The sequence below is a fragment of the Ranitomeya imitator genome, chromosome 10, assembly GCF_032444005.1.
Source record: "Ranitomeya imitator isolate aRanImi1 chromosome 10, aRanImi1.pri, whole genome shotgun sequence".
NCBI lineage: Eukaryota > Metazoa > Chordata > Amphibia > Anura > Dendrobatidae > Ranitomeya > Ranitomeya imitator.
In genome coordinates this window covers 146,358,221-146,370,653 of record NC_091291.1, presented here as the reverse complement: position 1 = coordinate 146,370,653, position 12,433 = coordinate 146,358,221, and the positions used below count along the sequence as shown (strand labels likewise).

At 43.1% G+C, this 12,433-nt stretch overlaps 1 protein-coding gene across 2 annotated transcripts in view; it reads right to left on the bottom strand.

Moving 5' to 3' along the window:
• Nucleotides 1-636: 636 nt before the first annotated feature.
• FLI1 (Fli-1 proto-oncogene, ETS transcription factor) overlaps nucleotides 637-12,433 on the bottom strand; it is a 98,055-nt gene continuing 86,258 nt past the window's right edge. The window contains exons 6-9 of one of the 2 annotated variants that reach the window (XM_069741061.1): nucleotides 11,963-12,028; nucleotides 8,932-8,994; nucleotides 7,747-7,794; nucleotides 637-5,269 (exon numbers count right to left, since the gene is read on the bottom strand). In XM_069741061.1, coding sequence (XP_069597162.1) covers nucleotides 4,743-5,269; nucleotides 7,747-7,794; nucleotides 8,932-8,994; nucleotides 11,963-12,028 — 704 coding nt within the window. In that variant the 3' untranslated portion in view covers nucleotides 637-4,742. The remainder of the gene's footprint in view (nucleotides 5,270-7,746; nucleotides 7,795-8,931; nucleotides 8,995-11,962; nucleotides 12,029-12,433) is intronic. The other variant, XM_069741062.1, reaches the window with a different exon arrangement.

The window sequence follows — 12,433 nt, the reverse complement described above, 5'->3', positions numbered from 1 at the left end:
ATCATGCTGCCTGATGAATGTGAATATTTATTTTTTTTCAAACCATAATATATTCTCGAAGCACGATCATCTCATTATCTGAAAACTGCAATTAAAGATTAAGCAACAAACACGAGGTTGTTTGGGTGATTTCATCAACCAAGGTATCTCTTAAATCAGGATAACGTCGCCAACCTGATGCTGTCTGTAGGTTACTGAGCACATTCCTTTCATTTTAATAGCCGTCTACAAATATCTGAGGTGCTGTCACAGTGTAGAAGGATCATTCTTATTTGCACATGGAAACACGAGAAGAAATGGAATGAAACTGAAAGGGAGAAGATACAGATTAGATATTAGAAAATGTTTTTGACAGTGAGGGTGATCAATGAGTGGAACAGGCTGTCACAAGTGGTGGTGAGTTCTCCTTCAATGGAAGTCTTCAGATCTGGACAGACATCTGTCTGAGATGGTTTAGTGACTTCTGCATTGAGCGGGGGGTTGGACACGAAGTCCCTGGAGGTCCCTTCCAGCTCCAGCTTTCTAGGAGTGTAACAGCGCCAGTCTTGATGAACGTTTCCCTCAGTGTGCATGTGGGACTCTCTAGAGCTGGAGATGCAGGTAGCCTTGTGCTGAGGCAACAGAACAATACTCATCTACAGATATGAAAATATTTTATTTTGTATCTTATTTTCATTGTAAAGAGATGTCCATACAAAGATAAAAAGCCAAAATGTACAAAACGCTCAAAAAACATTAGAAAAATACCAGAAAACATTTGTACAAATTTCAAAATACAGTTCTGTAAGAAAACTAAAAAAAACAAACAAACCTGCATATCTGTGACCGAGGTCTACTCGTTTAGGTTTTCTGCTTTGTATATATTTTCTCCACTGAGGGTTCCGCTAGTTCATCATGTGAAGTCTAGGAAAATCATAATTTATACAGTAAACTCGTCTTGTAATCCATGTGGAGACGGCACTGACAAACGCTCAACGTCTGTGAATCCAGGAGGTGAGAGAGGGAAGGCACGCTGGACACCACCCCCCTCCTGTCTGATAACATGTTATCTAAATTCTGAGTATGCACGAATACAAAACATAGAACGATAAAAAATACAATGAAAATCTGAGCAAACAAACTCCACATTAAAAATGTTTTCTATTGGTCAAAGGCCTGAATAAGATGGCGTTAAGAATGAATACTAGGCCATCACATTCGTCACGTTTGGGCTTCACGTCTGGACTTGTGTCTCCAGTATTCACCTTTTATATATAGATTTTCCTATGTTGGCCAATATGTATGTTTCCAAAGTACAATATTTAGTTATCGCATCAGGGAGGGCAGAAGCGTAATGAAGTGGCTGGAGAATCGTGGCATTGTGCGTGTCCTCACTACCGACTACATGGACATACCTGACTAATATTAGTACAAACCGGGGTGAAATGTTCTGTAACAAATAACAACCATTTTTCTAAACAAATTCCAATACTAGTACATTAATTTTCCCACAATTCCATAGTGTCTCCTTATAAAGTCTTCAGACAATTTAGCAGTTTCCACTGTATTTCATCCTATTGTACAGTATATAATGTGTCCTCAATTACATTACACAGATCATGCACCGATGTATGCCACGCCATATTTGTTTTCCTCTGTGGTTTGTGTCCTGTGGGCTGCAGCAGTTCTCATCGTCGGGCTTAATAATGTGACCACATTTGTGTTGTTTATTCTGTATTTTGACCTTACAATCTGTAATGTAATAATCAAAAAACTGAAATTACGAATTTGTAAGCTAAGAAAATGTGTTTGAATGTATATTTCCATATGTTAAAAAATTTTTTATTGTTTTTAAAAAATGTGACAAATATTAAATGTATACAGTAATTCCTCTTTGAATTTTTTGAAATGCCATCTGACAAAACCTGTTCTGAGCTGTGTGCCCTGTGTACAAAATCAACAGGACGTGTAGCATGGATCCAGGAGTAGAGATGGGCGGACCCCTGGCAAGTTTGAACCATTGAATAAAAAAAATAAAAAAGTTTGGGTTCGGACACTAGAACAGTACCCAAACCTGGACCCCATTCATTTGAATGGGGGGTCCAACCATCCAGTGTTTGCAATGCTGTCCTATGCATGACAGAGGGTCAAACACTGCTTCTGATCAGTGGTAAGATCTTTACACCCGGTCAGACAGCCGCGGTTCTGTCACATGACAGCGTGCGCGCGCAACTGTGATCGGAGATATAAAGTATACCTCCAGTCAGTGGTGCCAACTGGTGGGACTACTGCTCCTATCAGCCTACTGTACGTCTGCTGCCGCTAATAACTGTGAGCAGGCGGCGGCTGATAGAAGTATTCATCAGCCAGCATCTGCGCTCTAAATAAATAATTTTTTTTAAAAAGCAGTCCCCAGACATGGATTACGGCATGGAACATAACGTCTGTACAGATGAGGGATATTGTTTCATGTTTGTTTTATTACAGGAGACGAGGAATTCAATGGAATGGGCGTTAGGTGAGTTTATTTTTAAATAAAAAAAGGAAAAGTGTGTTTTCTTTTATTTCAAATAAAACCGTTTACTCTGGCTGTGTTTTTATTTACAATACAACTATAGTATTAGTAATGCATAGGTTCTTATAGACGCCTCCCCATTCCTAAACCGTTGGCTTGATGTCACCAGACAATGCGACAAGGTGACATCAACCCCACAAATATGAACCTCACTTGCCACCGCAACAAGACAAGTGGGAAGAGCCGAGCAAAGCGGCAGAATTGGTGCATCTAGTAGATGTGCCTTTTCTGGACTGCTATTTTTAGGCTGGGAGGAGGCAAAATTCATGGCCCATTACCAGCCTGAGAGTAGCAGCCCCCGGCTGTCTGCTTTAGCAAGGCTGGTTGTCAAAAATGGGGGGGACACACAATGTGTTTTTTTTTTTTTTTTTAATTATGTAAATATTTTTTAAAAAAACAGCGTGGGGACCCATCTATTCTTGATAACCAGCCTTGCTGACAGCTGAGAATTGCAGCCCACAGCTGTGAGTTTTGCCTGGCTAGTCATCAAAAATACAGGGAAACCCACACCTTTTTTTTTTCTTAATATTTATTTAGAGCACAGGCATCGGCTGATGAATACGCCCATGAGCCGCCACCTGCCCTCACGGTTATTAGCGGCGGCAGGCGTAGGCTGATGGGAGTAGTAGTCCCTTCAGCTGATGCCAGTTCCTAGAGGTAAACTTTATATCTCCGATCACAGTTGTGGGCTACCCTGTCAATTGACAGCGTGGGAACCGTGGCTGTCTGACCGACAGTAATGATTTTACCCCTGATCAGAAGCAGCATTTGCCGTACTGTCATGCACATGACAGTGCAACAAACACCCGGTGTTTGGGGGGGCCGAACCCAAAAAGTAACAGGGACTTTCTGCTGAAGTCTGTGGTTGGTGTCCGTGCCCAAACATTAGGTGTTCAGTACGGACGCCGAACTTTACTGTTCTGGTTCACCCATCTCTATCCAGAAGATAGAAACAGAGTAAACCTGCTTGACATAAGACGAGTTGCATCACTTAGTAATAGAAACATTATATTTACTGTGTGTTTTCATTCAATTCTTTGATTTCAGCCTGCAGTATAAAGAATGAAGGTTATCATGACTGACTGCATTCAATCAATTCTACTGTAATTGTGTTTATAGAACAAAAGTGTCACAACTCCTAAGCATCACACATGTAATAGAGTGCATGTGTGTAGAAGTGCATGTGGTTGTCCCGTTAGTACTAAGGTTGTAGATGAAGAACCTCCATTCTTTACACTGCACGCTCCGACCTAGAGGACACAGCAAAGTAGAAACAAGGTTTATGACTCTGACGGCTCCTATTTTATAACTACTGTGTTTACAGACGGATTATGGCCCTTCAATAAAGTAGATTACGGTATCTTGTTTAAAGGGTTGTCTGCCACTTGTTAGCAATTTGGCTGACAGTGGGAAGTGTGACAAAATATTCATCGTTCACCTGTTCCATTCCCCCCTTCTTTCCTCCCTTGCAGTGATTCATCCATAGGATCACTGGCCTCAAGGTTCTGGTGCCATACCTTCTAGAATCTTCTGTTGCCATACCTTCTAGGATCACTACTGAGGCACATGATTGGCTATGGTGCAGGAAAGGCAAGAATGGCCAGTAGGGATCGTTGGGAGTATCAGCTCCATAGTGGTGAAGTATTGGAGAGGCAAATGTTGGCTCTTTTCTTACATTTCCTGTTATTCGACACTTTTCATTTTATTCTAAAGCTGTGTAGTATATCATGATCTATGTGATGGCAGCCTTCTACATGTCTGTCTGCTGAGCTAATGTTAAATGAGAAATCCTCCATTTCTGTATGGGCAATACACCAACTAATGTTGCTGCAATTCCAGTTAGTTTAGAAAACGTTCGTTATTGCCATCCAGTGCGTCTGTTTACAATAAAAAGTTCAGAAATGCTTAGAACAAAATCTGAAAGGAATGTAATGCAGATCCTTCTCCGGGATTAATGTTGTGTGCGGCTCACACCGCTTCCATATCACATCCTTGGGTTCAAGCACTTTGTCTCGAGTTTCCTGGTAACGACAAGCTTGAATTAATACTGGCTCATAAAGATCTGGGAAGGCAGAGAGGGGAGAATAATACTGATAAGGCGCAGAGTTCAGTCATTAAGGACACTTTTTCCTCCCCTCCCCAAATGAGATGTATTCCATCAGAGAGCACGTCATACTGTGGACTGAGTCTAATAGAAGCCCAGGTGCGGCTGTACGTGGGTGCTGGCGTGTCGGGGAACATTTGGATTAGGATATAGGTTTGCATTTGGTGAACTCCAGTAAGATGAGGTTGCACCAAAGAAGCCAGAAGACGTGACCGGCATCGATGAGGGGTGTGAAGGAACAAAGTTAACCTTCTGCGGGTGAGTGTGGTACGTTGGCATGTATGAAAACTCTGATGGGTACTTGTAGACAGACGTCTCGGTGGGATGAGGCTGCAGCGCTTGAGCAATGCCATGAAAGTCAAATTTGTAAGCGTAGCGCTTTCCATGTACTTTGGTCATAATGTTTTTGTCGTAGTAATATCTCAGTGCCCGGCTCAACTTGTCATAGTTCATGTTTGGCTTGCTTTTCCTTTCGCCCCATCTCCGTGCCACCTCATCTGGATCCGTCATTTTAAATTCTCCATTTGTGCCCTCCCAGGTGATGCAGCTAGCGTTGGCACTGTCCGACAGCAACTCGAGAAGGAACTGCCACAGCTGGATCTGACCACTCCCTGCAAGAAATGGAAGGTACGCTCGTGAGTAAGATGGTAGACAGAAAACCTGCTGCTGTATTCAAGTCGGTAAAGGTCAGTCACATTAATAATATACTGATAGGATGATCTGTCGGGACTATCATGTAGAAACTGTGAGGCCCACCATTGTTTTACTTCCTCCAAAAAGTACTGAATAAAAAGATGTTAACTGTTATTTCACTAGTTGTCTAGGATGACAGTAAGGCCGGGATCACACATGCGAGAAACACGTCCGTGTCTCGCATGTGAAATACAAGCTCTGGCGCCGGCACTCCAGAGCGGAGCGTGCGGCTCCATGTGTTGCTATGCGGCCGCACGCTCCGCTCCACAGTGCCGGCGCCAGAGCTTGGATTTCACATGCGAGACACGGACGTGTTTCTTGCATGTGTGATCCCGAGCCTAATAATGACCTTAGGATTGGTCTTCATTATCAGATTGGTGGGGGCTCAACAGCAGGCACCCCCACCAATCAGCCAGTAGAAAGACCCACTGAAGCTGGAGATACAGAGCCAAGGCACCACAGCTCATTACAATATGTACTTGCTTTTTTTGGGTGTTGTAGCTCAGCTCCTATTCATTTCTATAGGAACTGAAGTGCACTATCCTTGGCTACTATTCTGGGCTTGAAGCTGTGATGTTACGGCCCCCTTCATTATATACGTCTGGCTGCGGGACCTGCTAACAGCTGATCGTGGGGGTGCCAGTTGTTAGACCCCACCGATCTGGTATTATTTACCTATTGTAAGGATATATCATAGCCCAGGACAACCTGGGCTATGATACATCCTTACAATAGGTAAATAATACCTATTACAAATAATACCTATTATAATAAATAACTAAATAATAATTAAATAATTAATAATAAATAAATATAATTAATAATACCTATTATAAATAATACCAAGGATATCCTGCACCCTCCTGTCCCTGATGTCACAATGTGATCAGTATTTATGTCATCTGATCATTGCCAAGATTGGAACAGAATATGACCGCGGCCATTTTATTTATAGAAGACTGGGGCCTTTCAGCAACATCACAGCTCTGTCAATATCTTCGTCAAGGAAGAACATAATCTTATTGAAAGCCCTTGTAAAATCAGTCTAATTGCACTGCTTACAATGTCTTCATGATTTTTTACTATAGTTTCTTGCCTGAAAAAGTAAAAGTTTAGTGGGTTTGTCTGTTTAAGAGTTTTATTAATAATCTGTCATTTCACACATTGTAAACCTTTATATAGGGGTCCATGTGATAAAGCTCATCTGTGGACGCTGCATGTGTATTAATGCTGCGTTTTAGTCCTTTTCATGGTTCTGTTCAGCTATTTGTACTAAGAAAATACCAATAATGTCTCCTCATGTACCAGTCGTGACTGTAGTGATTAAGATTATTGTACTTGTTTTTTATTATGTATACCCCTCCTCACATGTAAAGCGCTACGAAATTAATGGCGCTATAAGAGCAAGTTCACACAGGACTTTTTTGCTGCGTATTTTTGCTGTGTTTTTTTATGCTAATTTTCAGCTGCTTTTTACAGTACCAGCAAAGCCTATGAGATTTCAGAAATCTCATGCACACACATTGGTTTTTTGTTTGATCGGTATTTTGTGCTTTGCTGCGTTTTTTTTTTTTTTTTTTTTTACATAGAGCATGTCACTTCTTTCAACGTTTTTGCTGCGTTTTTTCACCCATTGACTTGAATGGGTGTTGAAAAAAACGCAGCAAAAACACAGGTATCATTATTTGCTGAGTTTTTGCTGCTGAAAGTCCAAAGACATTAGCTTGAAAAAAGAGAAAAAAAGACGCACCAAATACGCACCTAAATTAGCATAAAAAACGCAGCAAAAAAGTCCTGTGTGAACTTACCCTAATAACTAATAATAATAATGTACAACTATTGCAACCTAACTATGGCTGCTGGAACAAATAGGCTCACTAGGGGTCAGTGTAAGGTTTTGGCTCATCCATCCGGAGACGGCTGGAAGAAATGCAGTAGTAGATATGTGTCACACAGATGTAAGTGAAGACCTGAACTGCTTGATAACGCTTAGAGAAATACATTAAGTAAATGCTATAAGGTGATTTGGGGAGGAATGTTGGTAGCAGATAATGGGGAAACCATGTTCTGGACCATGCACTTTTGTTATTTAAGAAGTCCAGACTCGTATAATTGTAATAGAAATCACATATACTGCATGTTCAGCATGTATAGCTCCAAAGATTGTCATAATACAACACTTGTTTCCAGATTAGGTCTGCAGTATGATGTGCACATTCACTTTAGCAGAATTACTCTCAATAGTGAGTTTGTGGTCTTGTTTTATTTAGGATCTTTATATTTATTTACTGTGTGTTTATTACAGTATCGGATGACATTTGAGAACCATGTATCGTCTTAGAACAGTTCACAATTTATTAAATATTGACTGGGATGTGTACTAATGTATTCTCACCTGGATTAGCCAGCCTGCTGCTCGTGGGGCCCAGAATTTGATAGGGATCTGAAAGGAAGAACAAATATGTGAATGCACACCACCAACCATTCTCACTAATAAGTGACCATCCAAGGAAACATTAGATGACTTCTATACGCTAATGTATGTCTAGTAGTGGACAGAAACATTGTAAAGGGGTCTGTCATCTTGCTTATGGTCTCAAATCTAACAGTAGTGTAAAGAAGGGACAGAGACTCTGATTAGGCTACGTTCACATTTGCGTTGTTGTGTGCTGCGTCGGCGACGCAATGCACAACGCACGCAAAAACGCATGCAAAACGCTGCGTTTTGTGACGCATGCGTTCATTTTTATAGCACCAAAAAAATGCAACAAGCAGCATCCTCTGCGCCCTGACGCTTGCGTCCAAAAAAACGCATGCGTCACAAAACGCAACACAACGCATGTCCATGCGCCCTCCATGTTAAATATAGGGGCGCATGCGTCGCCGCGGTTGCGCCCGACGCACCGCAAATGTGAACGTAGCCTTACAGAAGTCTGCTTTATCTGCTGCAGCTATGCTAGTCCTCTCAATGGTGAGCTCAGTCTCGCCCGCCTCTGCCCTGGAATGACAGTTCTCTGCATATACTTAGCGTAGGCAGACTGCTATCAATTAGGTGATGGGTGGTAGAGGACTGTATACAAGGAGTTCATCATTTAGAGGGCTGTGTTATCAAAACTACAGGAAGAAGCCCTGTAAGTGACCAAGCGTTGGCTCAGGGTTTTTGCCTCTCTTCTTTTCCTGCCTTCAGGTAGGCAAGGATAAGCCTAATGATTGCCCCCCTTTAAGGGAAACCTTTTCGGTGATTTTAACTCTCGAAGCTCCACAAGTGCCTGAAAAGTTTTTTCTGTAGTTTCCAAAAGTGTCCATAGCATACCCAGTCCATATTGCTAAAAATTAAGCAGGCTGTCCACTGGCATATCCCGATTACAGCTTCCCAGTCCAACTGGTGTAGAAGTTGCTGTCTCAAGTTAGGTTGCCCTCACTGATTATCCTCATTGACTTCCATGGAATCCTCACAAGCGTGGCCCCAGGCAGGCCAATAAAGCTATGTAGTTCTGGGCAGGTGCTCCTCCGCGCAATGACAATTACTTGTATATCCAGAATATATGGGAAGAACACGTGGATGGTACTATGTGATTACCTGGCTGAGGTCGTTGCTGTTCTGCAGTCTTGTTCACGTTTGGGGTGCCTCCAATCGGGGGACCTGTGACATAACACAGAAATTACACTTAAAATATGCAAGAGTTACAAGGTCGTTCTATGTTTAAATGTTTTTTTTCTGGGCTTGGTATTGATGTCCCGTCTGTGGATCGATGAAACCGTGCTTCGTAAAGAATGTACAGGGTCATGCAATGGATCTGATTGGTGATGGTGCTGCGAGTTGGCAAGATAGATCAACATTGTCAAAGTCCTGGAAAACCCCTTTAAAACCAACCAGCATTCCCATCAATCAGCTGTCTTCTCTGGCATTCAGTATACAGTAAGCAATGTATAGTGGGTACGGAAAGTATTCAGACCCCTTTACATTTTTCACTCTGATTCATTGCAGCTATTTGGTAAATTCAAAAAAAGTTAATTTTCTTCTCATTAATGTACACTCTGCACCCCATCTTGGCTGAAAAACAGAAATGTAGACATTTTTGCAAATTTATTAGAAAACAAAAACTGCTGCACTATCACATGGTCATAAGTCTTCAGCCCCTTTGCTCAGTATTGAGTAGAAGCCCCTTTTGAGCTCGTACAGCCATGAGTCTTCTTGGGAATGATGCAACAAGTTTTTCACCCCTGGATTTGGGGATCCTCGGCCATTCTTCCTCGCAGATCCTCTCCAGTTCCGTCAGGTTGGATGGTGAATATTGGTGGACGCCATTTTCAGGTCTCTCCAGAGATGCTCCATTGGGTTTAGGTCAGTGCTCTGGCTGGGTCGGTCAAGGATGGTCACAGAGTTGTTCTAAAGTCACTCCTTTGTTATTTTAGTGCTTAGGGTCATTGTCTTTTTGGAAGGTGAACCTTCGGCTAAGTATGAGGTCCAGAGCTCTCTGGAAGAGGTTTTCATCCAGGATATCTCTGTACTTTGCCGCATTCATGTTTCCTTCAATGACAAGCAGTCGTCCTGTCCCTGCGGCTGAAAAACACCCCTATATCATGATGCTGCCACCATGCTTCACTGTGGGGATTGTATTGGGCAGGTTATAGGCAGGGCCTGGTTTTCTCCACACATGACGCTTAGAATTATCACCAAAAAGGTCTATCTTTATCTAATCAGACCAGTGAATCTCACTTCTCATAGTCTGGGAGTCCTTCATGTGTTTTTTAGTAAACTCTATGCGGCTTTCATATGCCTTGCACTAAGGAGAGGCTTCCATCCGGCCACTCTGCCATAAAGGCCTGACTGGTGGAGGGCTGCTGTGATAGGTGACTTTGTGGAACTTTCTCCCATCTCCCTACTGCATTCCTGGAGCTCAGCTATGGTGATCTTGGTGATTCTTCTTTACCTCTCACCAAGGCTCTTCTCCCACAATTGCTCAGCTTGGCTGGATGGCCAGGTCTAGGAAGACTTCTGGTGGTCCCAAACTTCTTCCATTTAAGGATTATGGAGGCCACTGTGCTCTTAGGAACCTTGAGTACTGCAGACATTCTGCTGTCACCTTGGCCAGATCTGAGCCTTGCCACAATTCTGTCTCTGAGCTCCTTGGCCAGTTCCTTTGACCTCATGATTCTCATTTGGTCTGACATGCACTGTGAGCGGTGAGGTCTTATATAGACAGTGTGCGCCTTTCCAAATCAAGTCCTATCAGTTTAATTACACACAGCTGGACTCCAATGAAGGAGTAGAACCATCTCAAGGAGGATCACAAGGAAATGGACAGCATGGGACTAAAGGTACCTTCACACATAACGATATTGTTAACGATATCGTTGCTATTTGTGACGTAGCAACGATATCGTTAATGAAATCGTTATGTGTGACAGCGACCAACGATCAGGCCCCTGCTGGGAGATCGTTGGTCACTGAGGAAAGTCCAGAACTTTATTTCGTCGCTGGACTCCTGCTGACATCGCTGGATCGGCGTGTGTGACACCGATCCAGCGATGTCTTCACTGGTAACCAGGGTAAACATCGGGTAACTAAGCGCAGGGCCGCGCTTAGTAACCCGATGTTTACCCTGGTTACCATGCTAAAAGTAAAAAAAAACAAACACTAGATACTTACCTACCGCTGTCTGTCTTCCAGCGCTGCGCTCTGCTTCTCTGCACTCCTCCTGTACTGGCTGTGAGCCGGAAAAAATGAACTTTACTGAATTTAACAAATGGCTGCAATGAAACAAGAGTGAAAAATGCAAAGGGGTCTGAATATTTCCGTACCCACTGTACATAGTGGAACATCACGGCTTAAGGTACCGTCACACTAAGCGACGTTGCAGCGATACCGACAACGATGTCGATCGCTGCAGCGTCGCTGTTTGGTCCCTGGAGAGCTGTCACACAGACAGCTCTCCAGCGACCAACGATCCTGAGGTCCCCGGTAACCAGGGTAAACATCGGGTTACTAAGCGCATGTTTACCCTGGATACCAGCGTAAACGTTAAAAAAACAAACACTACATACTTACCTTCAGCTGTCTGTCCCCCGGCGCTCTGCTTTCCTCTGCACTGTCAGCGCCGGTCAGCCGGAAAGCAGAGCAGTGACGTCACCGCTGTGCTTTCCGGCTGGCTGGCGCTGACACAGGATGCAGGAGGAGTGCAGAGAAGCAGAGCGCCGGGGAGGTAAGTATGTGGTGTTTGTTTTTTTAACGTTAACCCTGGTTACCAGTGAAGACATCGCTGGATCGGTGTCACACACGCCGGTCCAGCGATGTCAGCAGGGAGTCCAGCGACGAAATAAAGTTCTGGACTTTCCTCAGCGAGCAACGATCTCCCAGCAGGGGCCTGATCGTTGGTCGCTGTCACACATAACGATTTCCTTATTGATATCGTTGCTACGTCACAAAAAGCAACGATATCGTTATGTGTGAAGGTACCTTTAATATATTGTTTAGTGACCGCTGTCATGTTCTGCAGATCAGCTCTTAGTGACTTGCTGGGGGGATACCGGGTGTTGGACCCCTTCCAATCTCATATTCAGCACCTAGGATAGGTCATCAATATGTCACCATTTTAAGGTCGACTTACTTTTGGTGACGGAAGAGTTGACGTTATTTCCCCATCCAGATCTCCGGACTGCATCGTAGGAAGGATCTGTTAGGAGTGATAAATGATGATGAGATGACTTTGCTGCATTAGGCAATGTTTGTAGATAACATTGTATACATTTCCAATTATCTTTAAACACTTTTTATAGATTTTATAAATTTCCATTGCAGAGATCTAAAGTTTTAGAATATGCATAATACATTTTATTTATATAGCGTGAACATATTACACAGCACTTTGCAATTTATTTTATTTGCTCATATAGTGCCATTAATTCCTGAGCGTTTTACAGCAGGCCGTTGAGTCAGTAAGCCAAACCACCGACTCCTCAATTTCCCTGACTTCCTACTCTCCGACTCCGACTCCACAGCGCTGGTCACTGCTGAGCATGTACATAAACCACAGCACAGAATCATCGCCACTAAACGCCGAGATCCTTCCATCAAGAAC